General features: G+C 40.0%; 1 protein-coding gene across 2 annotated transcripts in view; it reads right to left on the bottom strand.

The window, feature by feature from the left end:
- The window catches only part of spock3 (SPARC (osteonectin), cwcv and kazal like domains proteoglycan 3), a 560650-nt gene that overhangs the window by 365144 nt on the left and 175812 nt on the right, over nt 1-19694 (bottom strand). For both annotated transcript variants that reach the window (XM_043698527.2, XM_043698526.2), the window contains exon 3: nt 135-180. In XM_043698527.2, the coding sequence (XP_043554462.2) occupies nt 135-180 (46 nt within the window). The remainder of the gene's footprint in view (nt 1-134; nt 181-19694) is intronic.

Here is a 19694-nt window from a genome sequence, read left to right as displayed (position 1 = left end):
ACTATTTTTCTTCTATTACCAACCTATTGTTTTAAAAAGAATATTGAAAAGTTGCATGTCTTTTCTAAGACTGAAAACTTAAAATTGATATCTGACGTTAATGATGATCTTGAAGAGAATTTGCAATATGGTACCTGGATCCGAATGTCTGTCAGTGTTCCAGCTCCTGAAATAATCATCCTGGAAAACAAAACAAGTAGTTAGAAATATAATTAATCTGTATGTGAAATCATAATTTTTTAATATTGTGAATCAAGTTACAAATGCACAACTGAAAGATAAATACAAACCTCAACCTCCTGTGAGGGCAAGCATGAGAAATAAAAAGAATAAACACGTTACATAACAAATTAGAAACAATTTTGTCAAAAATATAAAAGGAACCTTCAAATTACATCTAAAATGCAGAATTAAAATAACATTTTACATGTTTTATTAACATCAAATGCTGAATTATTCAACTGTTCAAGCAGTATCTATGGAGATAGAAAACATAGTTAATCATTTCAAGTTGATGAAATTTTAAACCTATGAAGGTCATCATCTGAAAAGTTAACTTTGTTTTTTTACTCCACAGTTGTGGACAGATCCAAATATATCCAATGTTTTTGATTCTTACTTCAAGTTATAAACATCTGCAAAATTTAGTTTTTGTATTGAAATATGTTTGTTTCCAATTTAAATTTGAAATGCTTTTGATGCTAAGCATAAACATTTTAATATTCTAAGTTGTGCAACTGGAAGACAAATGAAAAGGTTACAGAGGTTTATTCTCCAACTCCAAAGCCAACCTCTACTGAAATATTCTCGCATATCACAATAGGGAAATGCTTCCATATTTTCCTGGTATGTGGACCTTGGATTTTTTTTTCTCTTTTCTGAAGTCACAACCATCATGTATAAAATCACATGTAGAATAATATCTGACAAAGTTTAACTTATAAACCTGTGTGTTTATATATTATTTCTTTGCCTCCGCTGTGTGTCAAGCATTCCCAACACTAGGTGCAAATATCATTACATCCGCTTTGGTTACAGGAGGAGTTAATGTTTATAATCTTCCAAAATTTGACAGAAGAGTTCCAGACAATTGGAAAATTCTGTCAAAAAAAAATGACAATGTAGAAAACAACAAGCGAGTTAGTCTATCGTTTTGGAAGATACTGGGAATCATTATTACAGGACTGAATATGTGTGCACCAGAATTAGCTGTGTCCTTAGCCAAGCTGTTTCAAGAATAGCAACACAAGTGTCTACTCGGGGAAATGTGGAACATTGCCTACACCCTTTCCACAAAAGGCAGGATAAATTCAACCTGGCCTATTAACACCCTATCAGTGTTGTCTCCCTCATCAGTAAAGTGATGGAAGGAGTCACCAATAGTGCTATCAAACAGCACTTACTCAGAAATAATCTGCTCACTGATGCCCAGTTTGAGTTCTAACTGGGCCACTCACCACCTAATCTCATTACAAACGTAGACAAGTGAGCTGAATTCCAGACTTGAGGTGGGAGTGACTGCCCTTGACATCAAGGCAGGATTTAACATATTATAGCATCAAGGGTCCTTAGCAAAACTGGGTCAATGGGAATCGAGGGGGGTTGGGGCTTTGGGAGGGGAGTGGTGAGAGAACCAGCTGTTCCCCATTGGAGTCATTCCTCGCTTCAAAAAGGTGTATATGGATTTCGGGAGGACAGTCATTTCAGCTCCAGAAGATCTTTGTCAGAGTTCCTCAGGGTGGTGTCCTAGGCCCAAAACACTTCAGCTGCTTCATCAATGGTCTTCCTTCCATCATAAAGGTCAGAAGTAGGGATGCTGACTAAGATTGTACAATGTTCAGCACCATTCACAACTCCTCAGATAGTAAAGCAATTCCTATCTGAATGAAGCACACCTGGGCAATATCCAGACTTGATCTGAAAAGTGACAAGTCAGGCCCTCTTGTGGTGCAGCAGTAGTGTCCCTACCCCTGTACTTGAACACTTAAGTTCAATTCCCACCAGAGGTGTACAATAATATCTGAACAGGTTGATTCGAAAAATACGTTAAATTAGAAAAAAGTGGCAAGTATCATTTGTGTTACACAAATGACAAGCAATGGCCATCTCCAAGATAGAATCTAACATCATCCCTTGTCATTCAATGAATTTATCAATACAGAATCCTCCCCCCTCCCCCAGTGTTAATATCCTGGGAGTTATCATTGACCAGAAATTGAACTGGACTGGCCATATCAATACAGAATAGTCAAATTCTAGGAATCTTGCAGCAAGTAACTCATCTCCTGACTGCCCAAATCCTGTGTACAAGGCACAAGTCAGTGCGAGTGAATGCTCCCTACGTGCTTAGTGCAGTGCCAAGAAAACTCAAGAAGAATGATGCCATCCTGGACAAAGCAGCCCACTTAATTGGCATCACACCCACAAGCATTTGCTCCCTCCACCACCGACACTCAATGGCAGCAGTGTGCACCATGATACACAGCAGAAATGCACCATGACTCTTTTGACATCATCTTCCATATCCACAACCACTTCCATCAAAACAACAAGGGCAGAAGTTACATGGGAACACCAGCACTTGCTAATAGCATTGTGGATGTACAATCAAATTGAACTGCAATGGCTCAAGGCAGTATCTCACGACAATCTTCTCCAGTTCAACAAGGGACAGGTGATAAATGTTGGACCAGCCACTGATGCTTACAGTTGATGCTATAGAGATATCTATAATGTATCTTTAATGCTTAGATATAGTATGTCTCTTCTCAGTGATGCCTTCCATAGAGTTATAGGCATTAAATATTCAAAGTTTGTCAGGGCAGCTTGATTCTGAATCCAACAGTACATCTACACTGAAATATCCAGATTTTTATTTCAATTTGATGATCAGTTTGGACTTTCACATTGTCCGTCACTGAATGAGTTGTTTAGGAAACAAACTTATTAATTTCCTTAATTGTTAGCTGAAGATTCCTCCTTGCTTCATAGGATGTTCATTGTCGCTGTTCAGTATTCTTATAGAACATAGAACAGTACAGCATAGAACAGGCCCTTCAGCCCACGATATTGTGCCGCCCATTGATCCTCATATAAGGTAAACCTAATGTACATCCCCTCAAATTTCTGTGACCATATGCATGTCCAGCAGTCTCTTAAATATCCCCAATGACCTCGCTTCCACAACTGCTGCTGGCAACGCATTCCATGCTCTCACAACTCTCTCCGTAAAGAACCCACCTCTGACATCCCCTCTATATTTTCCGCCAAACAGCTTAAAACTATGACCCCTCATGTTAACAATTTCTGCCCTGGGAAAAAGTCTCTGGCTATCAACTCTATCTATGCCTTCTTCTTTGGATATGGGAAGATCAGATATTTCACTTCAATTTATTTTATCCTAGTCACCTCAACAACAAATCACACTCAGGTGACTGACTGTGTGGAGTTTGCACGTTCTCCCCGTGTCTGCGTGGGTTTCCTCCGGGTGCTCCGGTTTTCTCCCACAGTCCAAAGATGTGCAGGTTAGGTGAATTGGCCATGCTAAATTGCCCTTAGTGTTAGGTAATAAGGGGTAAATGTAGGGGTATGGGTGGGTTGCGCTTCGGCGGGTCGGTGTGGACTTGTTGGGCCGAAGGGCCTGTTTCCACACTGTAAGTAATCTAATCTAATCTAATCTAATCTAATCTGCAACTTGTATTGGTCATTACTAATTATTCACTGTCCCATTTTGAAATCTGGCTCAATTATGCTGAAGATGCTTCAACTTTTGAGTTTGATAGATTATTCAGATGCTACCTTTTTTCTCTGCAATTCTTCTCAAAATTCATTGGCACCTGAAATCTGAACTGACTTCAGTGTTGATAGCTGTGGAAAACATTTTCACCAATTCACTAATTACCAACTCATACTATTGACCATATTAAACATTTTTTTTATTCCAACGTAATTAATACAGAGGATTCTGCTTTTTGATTGGATTCTACCATGAACCTGTAACATTTCTGAGTTATTCAGTAGGCATTTAAAGTTTAACCCTTTCTAGCTTGTGAACAAGGATGTGATCAATACATTCATTCAGTACAGAAAATTCTTAGTTAAGAGGCAAATATAGTGGACACCAAGTACCAGAAAACTATGTTCAGAAGTTGCACATTATGGTCGTGAAACTTGATCTGAGCAGCAACTTATTTTTAAATTCTTTACAGCATTCTAACTCATGCAATCTCCAAGTCTGCTTTCTCATCAGCTGAATTATGACTTGGGACCACCTTCACAGACCACTGCCTTGCAGTGTGTTCCTCTGCCATGGTACTGCAGACCATTTCTTTTGCAATGCAGCTTTCATCAGGTATTAAATGGTTTGTGTGTCATCCTTTGAAACATGCTTTAGTATTGAGTGTTACCATAATATTTTTGTTTTAGTTGGCGTCAACATAGTTACGTCACTTCTCCTTAAAGTCTTCTGGTTGCCAACTTGATTGCCTCGGGGGACTGGTGCTGTTAAATTAAATCTTCAGATCCCATATGGATCACTGAGTTGTGTGTGCTGCCACCCATAACCTTTTTGAGTGTGTGGTTTCATTAAGGAGTTACATTGCATAATGTCTATGAGGGGAGCTACATTCTGGTCTAACAAGTAGAATAAACAAGGTATTATTTACTGCATCAATGCAATTATTTGCAGGTTATAAGAATAGGGTCTACATTATTACAGCTGGAAATGTGTTGCTGGAAAAGCGCAGCAGGTCAGGCAGCATCCAGGGAACAGGAGAATCGACGTTTCGGGCATAAGCCCTTCTCCAGCTCTGATCTCCAGCATCTGCAGACCTCACTTTCTCCTCTACATTATTACAAAGAACTAACCTTTGGTCAGGTTCTTCATGAGGCCCAAGTTTCCTCCCCTACCGTGTCTGCAATGTATCACCACACAGGGTGGAGTTTATTGCACTCTAAGTTGACACCTTCACATCCTTCTAGACACACCCCTTACACCATTAAACATTTAGGAGAAAGTGAGGACTGCAGGTGCTGGAGATCAGAGCTTAAAAATGTGTTGCTGGAAAAGCGCAGCAGGTCAGGCAGCATCCAAGGAGCAGGCAAATCGACGTTTCGGGCATAAGCCCTTCTTCAGGAATGAGGAGGGTGTGCCAAGCAGGCCAAGATAAAAGATAGGGAGGAGGGACTTGGGGAGGGGCATTGGGAATACGATAGGTGGAAGGAGGTTAAGGTGAGGGTGATAGGCTGGAGAGGGGGTGAGGGCGGAAAGGTCGGGAAGAAGATTGCAGGTCAAGAAGGTGGTGCTGAGTCTGAGGTTTGGGACTGAGAAAAGGTGGGGGGAAGGGAAATGAGAAAGCTGGAGAAATCTGCATTCATCCCTTGTGGTAGGAGGGTACCTAGGAGGAAGATGAGGTGCTCTTCCTCCAGGCATCGTATTGCTGTGGTTTGGTGATGGAGGAGGCCAAGGACCTGCATGTCCTTGGCAGAATGGGAGGGGGAGTTAAAGTATTCAGCCACGGGGCGTTTGGGTTGGTTGGTGCTGGTGTCCCAGAGGTGTTCTCTGAAACATTCCGCAAGTAGGCGGCCTGTCTCCCCAATGTATAGGAGGCCACATCGGGTGCAGCGGATGCAGTAAGGATATATTTCCCTCCCCACCCCTATCAACGTTCTAGAAAGACCACTCCCTCGTCAGATCCACACCCCCTACCAACCCAACCTTCACTCCCGGCACCTTCCCCTGCAACCGCAAGAAATGCAAAACTTGCACCCACACCTCCCCTCACTTCCCTCCAAGGCCCCAAGGGATCCTTCCATATCTGTTAGAAATTCACCTGCACCTCCACACACATTTACTGCATCCGCTACACCCGATGTGGCCTCCTATACATTGGGGAGACAGACCGCCTACTTGCAGAACGTTTCAGAGAACACCTCTGGGACACCCGCACCAACCAACCCAAACGCCCCGTGGCTGAATACTTTAACTCCCCCTCCCACTCTGCCAAGGGCATGCAGGTCCTTGGCCTCCTCCATCACCAAACCATAGCAACACGACACCTGGAGGAAGAGCGCCTCATCTTCCTCCTAGGAACCCTCCAACCGCAAGGGATGAATGCAGATTTCTCCAGCTTTCTCATTTCCCCTCCCCCCACCTTTTCTCAGTCCCAAAACTCAGACTCAGCACCGTCTTCTTGACCTGCAATCTTCTTCCCGACCTCTCCGCCCCACCCCCTCTCCGGCCTATCATTCTCACCTTAACATCCTTCCACCTATCGTATTCCCAACGCCCCTCCCCCAAGTCCCTCCTCCCTACCTTTTATCTTAGCCTGCTTGGCACACCCTCCTCATTCCTGAAGAAGGGCTTATGCCCGAAACGTCAATTCTCCTTCTCCTTTGATGCTGCCTGACCTGTTGCGCTTTTCCAGCAACACATTTTTAAGCACCATTAAAAATTTTCCTATTTTGTAAAACCATCCATTTTTCTTATAGCTTGAAGTGAAACTTAGTCTTGAACTTGGGAAATTGTTAGCTTTAGACATTCAATGTGAACCACCAGATGTACTACTGTAACTCCTGAAATATAACCCAAAGCCTTAGCAGATGGGTGGCTTTGCATTTTCTCTTGGATTGAGTCTCAGGGATCTATAGTAAGTTTCAAAGAGAATGGAAGTTTACAACAAACTCAAAAGAACTCCTCAGTTATTTTAAGGCTCGTTTTCCACTTTTATGATTTACTTTTCAGCATTTCTGAGAATCAATGCCAATGACTCTCGATTTGACTACTTACGCTGCCAAATGCAAAGGTGGGGATGGGGCAGAGGCTTGCCTTGGTGCCGTGGCAGAGTGGGAAAGTTAAACAAGAACAAACAATAACACAAAATAACCCTCACTTCTCCATCCATGCAAACTCAAGCCTCCAACCAGCCCCCATAAACCCTCATACACTTCAACTTATGTCAATTTATGCTCATTTCCTATTGCCCTTCACAGCCACTATGTCCTCCACCCACGGCCCTATGAACACCCTGCTAATCTATGCCATATACAAATCCATGAACTCTACTCACCCTTTGCCACTTTACTTGCGCCAACTCACCATGTTACACAATGCCTTATCAGGACAAATTTAATTCAAGTGCTCAATCCCTTATAGAAAAGCACTGAAACTCATGGTCCCACTTCAAAGATTCCATGGCCACTGAGTAGGTAATCAATCTGTGAAATTACAGATGCCTACTCAGATAATGGAAGATTGCAAAGTATGTCATGCAGCACTAATCAAATACTTCTCAGAGAAATATGTACAGAGTAAAATAGTAATGATGTTTCAATAAAATCATCTACGTAAGTGTTTCAAATACTTAAAGGACGGAACTTTTAAACACCTTGACAGGTTTTTAGTAGCTCTGAGAACTTTCTTTTATACTTCTCACTGACAGTTCCTTTGGATCGTTGAAATGAGTTTATTTGCGATTTATGCCTAATTTTAACAATTTCAAATTGCACCTTACTTCTCCTGAAAGTATCCCTGTGACCATATCTAAAATGGGACCCCACCTCTCCAGAAGAGTACATGATACCTCCAAAGGGTTCTACAAAGTTTAGGCCTACTCTTACCTGGTCGAATGTACATGATGTGTTTCACACATAGAGGTCATCTAAATCAGACAGGAAGTATCTTCTGATTTTTGCAGGCAGCTGCTTCTGCAAATCATGCATGCACAAAGTATCATCCGTTCCATTTCTTACCCCGACAAAATGTTCATGGGCAGGATTCCTCCACCATTTTCACAACAGAAATCCGTGCCACAGACATCTAAAATAAAACTATACTTTCAAGAAAGACTTTACTCATATCATTGCATAAACATTTTTTTTTGTAAAGGGAAAATACAAAGATGCAATATGCTCTGATACTTTGCCAAGTGTTACTTTTTCCCCCCCCTTATCCTCCATTTTCTTCCCCACGACACCTCAAAGACATTTACTACCTGATAAATGCATTTCCTAGTATACTGATCACTGAATTTGGAATGCCCTTTAAAACCGTTCTTTTAGTATCCCATAATTAGTATCACCTATGTAGCATGGGGACCTCATTTAACTAGTCTTGTATAAAAGTAAACAAAATATTTATCAGATGCCACACTATCCTATTAGGAATATGATGTTTTCAAAAATAAGATTTGTCTCAGAAGGACTAACCAACCTTCAAATGGAGGTGAGCAAGGAGTCAACGGTGATGAATAGCTATCCATGGTCATTGAATCTTTTGACCTATCAACTGATTAACACAATGTAAGCAATTGGCTCCTCGAAATATCAGCAAGTACACAGAGGTAGACAGCAGTCCTCATCTCTTAGATACTGGTCATCGTCAGGAAACTGCCTTCTCCAGATGGTAGATAGAATGGAGGGGAAGGATAAAAACCTAGGGAACAGTTCCCAAACATTGGCGAAAGCACAGAATACAGATCGACACATTCACAGCAACAGCCCATTTGTCCTTTATTAGTGAGCCATCACTAAATGTCACGTTGTTTACTTTTTGCAAATTAACTAATGTATCATATACAAGCTGCTGCTTGATAACCAACTCAAACTATCTAAACCATTCTGTACAAATGGTCAACTATCTATATTAGATACGGGCTGAAAATGTGTTGCTGGAAAAGCGCAGCAGGTCAGGCAGCATCCAAGGAGCAGGAGAATCAACATTTCGGGCATGAGCCCTTCTTCATATTAGATAATTGATCACCAACTCCAAAAATCAACATGCAGTATTAGTCTCCTTTACAGAAGGATGGATGTAAAAAATGAAGCTTTTTTGATCAAAACCAGGAATTGGGGGATTGGAAAAGTTGGACAGGTTAGGTTTGTATCGACCCTTCTTCAGGAATTCCTGAAGAAGGGCCTGTGCCCGAAACATCGAATCTCCTGTTCCCTGGATGCTGCCTGACCTGCTGTGCTGTTCCAGCAATAAAGTTTCAACTTTGATCTCCAGCATCTGCAGACCTCACTTTCTCCTCTAGGTTTGTATCGATTCAAGTTTATAAGAACAAGAGCCAACTTCAATGAATCATACAAGACATTGTGGTCACTAGACCAGGTGGATGTGAAGACAATGCTTCTTCCTGCAGGAGAATCTAGAACTAGAGGTCATTGTTTTAAAATAAGAGATTCCTGAGGTAAGACATGACTTTTTATTCCTCTGTCAGACGGTTAGTTGTTATCAGAATTATCATATTCAAAAGCTGGCGGAAGCAAAGTCTTTGAATATTGTTAAGGCAGAGTTTGACAGATTCTCTAAGGAAGGTAGTGAAAGATTATCAAGGATAGGTGAGAATTTGGATTTTCATTTACAATCAAATTGATTGTATAGAATAAGGGAGCAATTTTAAGAGACAAGGTGGCCTACTCCTGCTTCTGAGTTGTATTTTCATTATGTATGTGCAAATGCAAAGAGTGAAGGTTCCGTAATGAACAGCCTATTCCTCCAGACATTACACTCCTGTTTAGTCATGAGGGGAAGGTAGAAATCAATTTCTCCAACAATCCTTTCATTTTATTTTAAAGATATGACCAACTTTATATCTGTCCAGTTATACGTCCTCTTATACAACATTTTCTAACAATTCCCCATCCTACCTTTTGAGGACAGAAATTCTACTATCACCCCTCTGACAGAAAATAAAAGTCATGTTGTACCTCATTTTAAATAGTGGCCCCATTTCGAAATTCCTCAAAGATTTAAATTTAGATTCTTACTGTCATGTGTAAGACCATAAGACATAGGAGCAGAAATTAGACCATTCAGCCCATCAAGTCTACTCCGCTATTTAATTATGACTGATAGGTTTCTCCACCCCATTCTCCCCATAACCCTTGATCCTCTTGACAATCAAGAATATAATTATCTTAAATATATTCAATGATGTGGCCTCCAAAGCCTTTTGTACCAACGAATTCCATAGATTCACCACTCTCTGGCTGAAGAAGTTTCTCTTTATAGGTGTTCTAAAAGGTCTCCCCTTCACTCTAAGACTGTGCCCTCAAATCTTAGTCTCTCTTATCAATGGAAACATCTTCCCAACATCCACTCTGTCCAGGTCACTCAGCATTCTGTAAGTTTCTATTTAGATACCTCCTCATCCTTGTAAACTCCATTGAGTATTGACCCAGAGTCCTCAAACATTCCTCATATGTTGAGCTTTTCATTCCTGGGACCATTCTCGTGAACCTCCTCTGAACACACTCCAGGGCCAGTGTATCCTTCCTAAGATATGAGGCCCAAAACAGTGTACATACTCCAAATGTGGTCTAACCAGAGCCTTATAGAGCCTCAGAAGTACATCCCTGCTCTTGTATTCAAGACCTCTCAAAATAAATACCATCACTGCATTTTCTTTCCGAACTACTGACTCAACATGCAAGTTTACCTTGAGAGAATCCTGGACGAGAACTCCCAAGTCTCTTTGCACTTCAGACATCTGAATTTTCTCCCCATTTAGAAAATAGTCCATACCTCCATTCTTCCTACCAAAGTGCATGACCTCTCACTTTCCCACATTGTATTCCTTCTGCCACTTCTTTGCCCACTCTCCTAACCTGTCCAAATCTTTCTGCAGCCTCCCGCCTCCTCATTGCTATCCATCCCTCTACCTATCGTTGTATAGCCTCCAAACTTAGCCAGAATGCCCTCAGTTCCTTCATCTAGATCATTAATGTATAAAGTGAAACATTTATATGCTATACCGAGCCTTGCAGAACAACACTTGTTACCGGCTGCCATCCTGAGAAAGACCCCTTTGTCCCCACTCTCTGCTTTCTGCCAGACAGCCAAGCCTCTATCCATGCGAGCAGCTTGTCTCTAACACATGGGACATTACATAGTCAAGTACAGAATTACAGAAGTACAGTGGCCTGATTTTGTCATGTTCAGGAAAACCTTAGATCAGCATGTCAAATGGTCATTAGTTGTTCATGCTGAGCAAGACAGCAGTCTAAACAGGTGACTAATAATTAAAGATTGAAGAACAATTAAATTAGTGACCTACGCCAAAGATTCAGGATTCTTAGTAAATGGGCATGACTTGCATGTTGTTGCATTTCAGACTAAGATAATCAATAAGTTTAGATACAAAACATATTTCAAATTTAAGTATTTCAGACATTTTGTGAAATACAAATACAGCATCATGCTTTGCTCATCATTAAATGACATGCTGTATAGAAAACTTTCAAACCATTATGGTGTGTTTCAATGCTAGCTATTTAATGCATTACAAAAGTTTGGCTACAAGCTTAAACTGCTTATTCAGTATAGTACCACTAATAAAAGGTTTTTTAAAAGATTTGCAAATACCACCTTTCATGATCACAGAGTGTCCCAAATTCTTTTACAGAAGTGAAGTATGTTTGATGTGTAGTCAATGTTGCAATGCAGGAAATATCAATGTTTACAAATAGTAATGTCAATAAAGCATTAATAACTCATTAGTGATCTTTATGATGAAATTACTTCAAGCTAATAGAGAAGTTTGCTCTCTTTCTCTAAATCTTTGAAAACTATTGTATTCCGTCAACATGAACTTTGCAAAACAATACATTCAAATGACTACGGTCCTGAAGATTGGTCACAAATACAGAATTTTGTAAGTAACTCAAGTTTTTTGTACAGCTATAAAACTCAAGTACTGTACACTCCACAGCTGGATGTGAAACGTTTCATTCGTCATATTGCTTAAGTGATAATTTAGGTTTGTTATAAACTGTGAATGATCATTCTTCAAAACAATTTAACAATCAACCAAAATTTCACAAAATCATAGGTACATTCTTTTTGGATAATATTTTGATGATTAGTTATTACATTTGACATAAACACAGTTTAACTTTACAAGTGAGAAACAAACTTTTCATAATTAATTTTAATACGCTAATGGCCATTTAGATTATTATACTGTCTCCAATAATTAAATGATGAGTTTTGTTGTGAAATTTCTGTACACCGCAATGTCTATGATAATTGATATGAATTGCAGAATGTAAATTAAGTACAACAGAATCAAAGTCTTTGTCCAGAAAATCAGAATGCCTTAAGAGATGATTTATTGTATTATATTAATGCATTAAACCTGGAATATACATTATGAGCGATGGGCAGATGCCTTCCTTTGTGAGGGAAGAAATTGGACGCAAGATGATTGTGTCCATTGCCTGTCATTTCAAATAATGAAATGCCAGCAACTGTAACTGCAGACATGAAAAAGAAAACTATTTTTTTTAAAAATACGAGAGTAAAGCAAAATATTTAAAACATTAATGGATCTAACAAATAAGATTAAGGACTGTGTGGATAGTCTAAAATACCAAGGTCCCCCAATTTAGATTTAATTGATTTGCATTAGAAAGCTAAATTTGCTAATTCCAAATGGATAAAATGACTGCCCTTTCCATTATTTCTTGAGAAAACAAGAGATGTATTTAAAGCATTTCACTGGAGCAGAGGTTTTGCTAAGGTTATTGAGCCTGGGTTACTGTGGCAAATCCTAACCAATGGCTTGCTAGTCTCTCATATTTGTAATCTACCTGGAGGAACATGGAGCAGAACTGAACAATCAATTAACAACTTGTTAATAAACTGAACAAATCAACAGAAAAGAAAAGGCATGGGACGATGACCCAAAATTAAGCTCTTGGATATTTCAAACAATCATATAGTCTTTCCAGAATTTCTGTGGATCAAATAGCATTTAGGAAGGAGGCTGCTCGCTGCACTGCTAGATACAAACAAGCTGAAGACTAATGTAGATAAGTAAAATGAAAGATATATCCCGAAGCAACAAATACATTGGGTACTTTATAAAAACAAAACTCTTAGGTTGATGTGTGCGTGGAAACTCTTGAGGAACAGACTTGAGAAAGTGTCCTTATATGAATTAAATATTGTAAATGAGGAAATACAACTACTTTTCTAAACTGAAGAACTTTTCATGGGATTATCTGTATTTCCTGGAGATTATACGGGACTGCATTACCAAAGCACTATGAGTGTGATTTTAATTTAAAACAATCCTTAATTCATAGCTTAATTAGCATGTTTACCTTATGTAATCCAGATACAAATGTGAAAAAGAGGTGTAATATACAATAGTAGCATAGCATGTCATGAATCAAACCTTGCAGGCTGATCATCATTTAACATTAATGGTCATGCACACACACTCCCATTGCATTAGGTCAAAAAAAAAATACAATCAGACTCAGGCAACAGATGGGGACTTCTCACTGAACTCACGCTGGCAAATGGGGAGAGAGGTCTGCACAGGGAAGGAGAAAATAAGCCTGAACTGCAAAAAAAAAGTATGGCAAAAATAATGTGTTTTTCATTTTATACATAGGTCCAAAATATTTTCAAAACGTGAAATTATATTACAGAACAACCAGACAGTAAAGAGGAAAAACTATTCCATTGATTTTGTATAAAATATGCAGTTTAAAGGAAATATAATTTAAGTTACAATAAATGAACTGATACAGAAACAGGAGCGTGATAATTGCAGATCTGTACCAGAAAGCATTGCAACTGCAATTTCTGCATTTCATCACTATACTACATCTGAAGGACTACTATATTGATTTAATAAATAATTTTACCTGAGCTTTGCTGTTGTGTGAACTGTGCAATTGGATGCATGCTGTAATCATAGGGGTATACAGCATGGAAACAGACCCTTCCGTAAAACTCCATGCCAACCAGATATCCCAACCCAATCTAGTCCCACCTGCCAGCACCCAGCCCATATCCCTCCAAACCTTTCCTATTCATATACCCATCCAAATGCCTCTTAAATATTGCAATTGTACCAGCCGCCACCACTTCCTCTGGCAGCTCATTCCATACATGTACCACCCTCTTTGTGAAAAAGTTGCCCCTTAGGTCCCTTTTATATCTTTCCCCTCTCACCCTAAACCTATGCCCTCTAGTTCTGGACTCCCCGACCCCAGGGAAAAGACTTTGTCTATTTATCCTATCTATGCCCCTCATAATTTTTTTAAACCTCTATAAGGTCACCCCTCAGCCTCCAACGCTCCAGTGAAAACAGCCCCAGCCTATTCAGCCTCTCCCTATAGCTCAAATCCTCCAACCCTGGCAACATCCTTGTAAGTCTTTTGTGAACCCTTTCAAGTTTCACAACATCTTTCCGATAGGAAGGAGACCAGAATTGCACACAATATTCCAACAATGGCTGAACCAATGTCCTGTACAGCCGCAACATGACCTCCCAACTCCTGTACTCAATACACTGACCAATAAAGGAAAGCATTCCAAATACGTTTTTCACTACCCTATCTACCTGCGATCCACTTTCAAGGAGCTATGAACCTGCACTCCAAGGTCTCTTTGTTCAGCAACACTCCCTAGGACCTTACCATTAAGTGTATTAGTTCTGCTCTGAATTGCTTTCCCAAAATACAACACCTTGCATTTATCTAAATTAAACTCCATCTGCCACTCCTCAGCCCATTGGCCCATCTGATCAAGATCTTGTTGTAATTGGAGGTAACCTTCTTTGTTGTCCATTAAACCTCAAATTTTGGTGTCATCTGCAAACTTACTAACTATATCTCCTATGTTCACATCCAAATCATTTATATTACAGAGAAGGAAGTGCTGGATGTCTTGAAACGCATAAAAGTAAATAAATCCCCAGATTCTGATCAGATATACCCAAGAACTCTGTGGGAAGCTAGGGAAGTGATTACTGGGCCCCTTGCTGAGATTGTTGTATCATCGATAGTCACAGGTGAGGTGCAAGAAGACTGGAGGTTTGCTAACGTGGTACCACTATTTAAGAAAGATGATAAGGATAAGCCAGGGAACTATAGACCAGTGAGCTTGACGTTGGTTGTGGGCAAGTTGTTGGAGGGAATCCTGAGCGACAGGATTTACACGTATTTGGAAAGGCAAGGACTGATTAGGGATAGTCATCATGGCTTTGTACATAGCAAATCATGTCTCACTAACTTGATTGTTACTTTTTCAAAAAACCTCAGTGGATCAATGATGCCAGTGCGGTGAATGTGATCTATATGGACTTCAGTAAGGCATTAGACAAGGTTCCTCTTGTTGGATTCTCAAATAAGTCATAATTTTTTCTAACTAACTCATATGTAAATCACATGACAACAGCCATGGGACAGCAAAGCACCTGTCCTCCATTCTCTCTGACTTGTATCAAATTTCTCTGTATTGTTTACCTGTGAATGTACAATGGATTTATTGAGAAAACATAAGCAACAAGTGAGTGAAAGATTACTGGATTTTTACTGACTAGCTGATAAAATGAATCAATTAACCTGGTTTAGGAATCAATCTTCTTATTTAAAATAAGACTGGCAGCTATATCACAGATAAAATCTTGACAGAGGGTACCATCGCAGTATCCTTGGAGCCAGAAGGCCCAAGTACAAGTCCCACCTGCTCCACAGGTGTGTCACAACATGTCTGAACAGAGGTATGTCAGTTGGCATAACACAGTCAAACAAATTGAATAAAATACCTAAAAGTCCCAATGATGGAATCCAGACGTGAAATACTAACACTTGCTACTCACTCCACAGGTATTTCCACACATGTTGAGTATTTCCAGCATTTTCTGTTTTTATATCATATTATAGCACCAGTAATTAGGTTCTTAAAAAAAAAATCAGTATCTGCTTATTGCCTAGAGAAGTTAACATCATGGAAAGAGACCTTTTAAGCACATTTTTTCAGAGCTGTTTACAGGAAGAATTCACAGTTCATTTCATTATTACGTCTTCTCCATAGTCCTGATTTTGTTTTTAAGTGATGAATATTTACTGGCTGCCAAAGGAACTTATAGCAGAGGTACAGATCATATGGAAAGTCAGCTTGTACAACTGCATTTCTCCAAACAATACCCATTTCATAAAAAAATGCATATATCATTTGTAGTTATAAATTACGTGTCACTCAATATACATGGTATGTGTAATAATAAAACAGAAAGAAGATATGTGCATTCATTAACAGAACAGTTAACTCTTCCACTTCGGTCAGTTTATCCAATGCATGTGCACAAAGTCCTCAATTTTTGCAGGTCCCCTAATAGTGTGTGTGTGTGTGTGTGTGTGTGTGTGTGTGTGTGTGTTGTATTTGATCAAACTCCAATATCTGCTCATTCCTAGGGTGGTTTTCCTTCTCTAGTAGTGTTGGTCCCATGTTAAGTGCTGTTGCTGTGGTAACCGGTGTCACTGATCAATTTCTCTTAGCAGAAAAAATAGACCAAGGACTGATCATCATCCTGCCCTCTATACCAGTGGCAAAAACACTTCTTCCCAATCTCTTGGCTGCAGTGAAGGCACATATCCTCCAATTGTTTGCACGTCTGCAGTTAGAATGATATTATCTGCAGTTAGAATGATACATGTTCACAATGTATGATGGAGGTAAAAAATGGTTGATACATTTTCCAATTATTACACAGAATGAATTTTATCAAGAGCAGTGAACATTTTGCTTCTGACTGCTCTCAAATGGTCTATTCTAAAAATGCCTCAGCAGTTTGTTTCAAAATGAAATTTGGCTGTCATTTTGATTGATCTTGATTTTGGCACTCATTCCTGTTCTTACTTCAGTATTCTTCTCACTATTCAAAAGTAACTTGGGTGTAGCATGACAATAGTTTTTGGATTAGACTACTTTCCATATCTTCAGTAGGAGTGCTTCTTCACTCGAGGATTGCCTTGTACAAGTCTGTGCTGGATTTTCTCGTTTTTTCCACTAATCTCTTTGGTGATTTTTCATTGCCAACTCAGCCTTTCCATTTGACTGAGAATATTGTAGAGGTGATATTTGCGTGTTGAATTTTCCAATCCTTTACTAAGCAGCTGAATGTTTAAATCATGAATTGTGGGCCATTGTCAATCAACAGTATCTGGAATAACAAATGGCCCAAGAGTGTTTTCAAGCATTTTACAATTTCATTGGTAGATCTTGAGGTCAGCTGATCTGCTTCTCAGTAAATTAGAATAGTTATCGGAGGTGAAAAGATGATCAGTTCCTGAGAGTATAAAAAGGTCTACTCCAAACTTCATCCTTGGTCTGTATGGGATGCTATGCATCATGAGCAGCTTGATGGCTTGTGTAGCTTGGTATTTGTAACACTGCACTGGTTGATGTACTTCCAAATTTCATTGTTCAAGTTTGGCCATGAGAACATTTATCTTACCTTCCAAAAAAAAACTCAATTTCTTGATGGTTTCCATAGTTAGAATTCAGCATCACTTTTCTTATCTTCTTGGGCAATCACTTTTGTACACTCTGTATACTCAAACAATAAACATGTTGTTGATGCTTTCAGGACAGACTTTCAGAGTCAATAAAATGTGGTGCTGGAAAAAGCACAGCAAGTCAGGCAGCATCTGACGAGCAGGAGAGTCGACAGCACAGGCAAGACCCTTTGTCAGGATTGATGAACGGTCCTGCCCAAAACGTTGACTCTCCTGCTCATCAGATGCTGCCTGACTTGCTGTACTTTTTCCAATGCCACACTTTATCGACTTGGACTCTCCAGCATCTGCAGTCCTCACTATCTCCAGCACTTAAAGAATTCCATCTTGTGTAACTATACTGAATTGAGCAAGCTGCTGTCCTTCTGTTTCAACATGTCTGCAAGAATGATGAACTCCAGACTATGTTAAGTTGTTGCATTTTTTTGTTGCAGCTGGAAAACTTTACACTCAGTTTAGAACTTTCTTTGTCGGGTGATCTCAATTGGCTAGGGAGTGCTGATAGTAGATCTAAAGGTGCATTCATTGCAAATGCTGCAGAGAAGATGAGTATCTTAAGGAAGGTGCTTTGAACTGGCTCTTGAGCAGACTCCATTGACACACAAACTCACAGACACAAACACAAACACTCAAAAAAGTATTGATTAAAATACTCAAGTAAAGACAATAGCCAGGAATTTTTTGTCTACTGGAGCGTAGTATTGACTAGTCTGGATTCAAATGCAGCAGGCTGCCCTTCCTAAACAAGGCATGCTCCCAGTTGTTGTTTCATTGCCATCACACTGCAAGATTATTTCATTACTCACATCACAGTAGATCCAAACTGGCATTGTCATCAGTTGTCAATCGATTTCAGTGAAAGATACTTAACATTCTGTGCCCCAACATCATAGCATATTCTTAGCAGTCAGCATGCATGGAGCTCCACACTTTGATGATAAATTAGGCAGAGCATCATTAAATAGTTTACAAATTCAACAGACATCTCCACCATAGTACAATGCTGATACCCTTCTAGACTATTACTGTAGGTGAAATGGCATAGATAACCATCTGCATCTCCCAAACAGCAGACACAATATAGAACATAGAAGAATACAGCGCAGCACAGGCCCTTCGGCCCTCGATGTTGCGCCGATCCAAGCCCACCTAACCTACACTAGCCCACTATCCTCCATATGCCTATCCAATGCCCGCTTAAATGCCCATAAAGAGGGAGAGTCCACCACTGCTACTGGCAGGGCATTCCATGAACTCACGACTCGCTGAGTAAAGAACCTACCCCTAGCATCTGTCCTATACCTACCCCCCCTTAATTTAAAGCTATGCCCCCTTGTAATAGCTGACTCCATACGTGGAAAAAGATTCTCACTGTCGACCCTATCTAAACCCCTAATCATCTTGTACACCTCTATCAAGTCACCCCTAAACCTTCTTTTCTCCAAAGAAAACAACCCCAAGTGCCTCAGCCTTTCCTCATACGATCTTTCTACCATACCAGGCAACATCCTGGTAAATCTCCTCTGCACCCGTTCCAGTGCCTCCACATCCTTCCTATAGTATGGCGACCAAAACTGCACACAATACTCCAGATGCGGCCGCACCAGAGTCTTATACAACTGCAACATGACCTCAGTACTCCGGAACTCAATTCCTCTACCAATAAAAGCCCATACGCCATATGCCTTCTTCACCGCACTATTTACCTGGGTGGCAACTTTCAAAGATCTGTGTACATGGACACCAAGATCCCTCTGCTCATCCACACTACCAAGTATCCGTCCATTAGCCCAGTACCCCATCTTTTTATTACTCTTACCAAAGTGAATCACCTCACACTTAGCTACATTGAACTCCATTTGCCACCTTTCTGTCCAGTTCTGCAGCTTATCTATATCCCGCTGTAACCTGCCACATCCTTCCTCACTGTCTACAATTCCTCCGACTTTCATATCATCCGCAAACTTGCTCACCCAACCTTCTAACCCCTCCTCCAGGTCATTTATAAAAATGACAAACAGCAATGGTCCCAAAACAGATCCTTGCGGAACACCGCTAGTGATGGCACTCCAAGATGAACCTTTGCCATCAACTACTACCCTCTGTCTTCTTCCAGCCAGCCAACTCCTAATCCAAACCTCCAACTCACCCTCAATGCCATACCTCCGTATTTTTTGCAGTAGTTTTAAATTTGCTGCTTTCACCCAGCTTCATTTTTTGTAATTGTTCTACATACTGATGGCGATAAAGTTCTTTGCTGTGGTAGGTTCAGGCAAAATTTCTTCAATGGTTTGTCATGGGGCAGAAAGAGATCTCAAAGTTTTACAAGATCCTTTAGATCTATTCGTGCTTTCAGTTTTTCAGGTTTCTGTTTC

The sequence above is a fragment of the Chiloscyllium plagiosum genome, unplaced genomic scaffold (genome assembly GCF_037043375.1).
Source record: "Chiloscyllium plagiosum isolate Xiang-an unplaced genomic scaffold, Cpla_swu_hap1 HiC_scaffold_1, whole genome shotgun sequence".
Lineage (NCBI taxonomy): Eukaryota > Metazoa > Chordata > Chondrichthyes > Orectolobiformes > Hemiscylliidae > Chiloscyllium > Chiloscyllium plagiosum.
The sequence above is the reverse complement of the archived record's forward strand: the minus strand, read 5'-3'. Positions and strand labels throughout refer to the sequence as shown.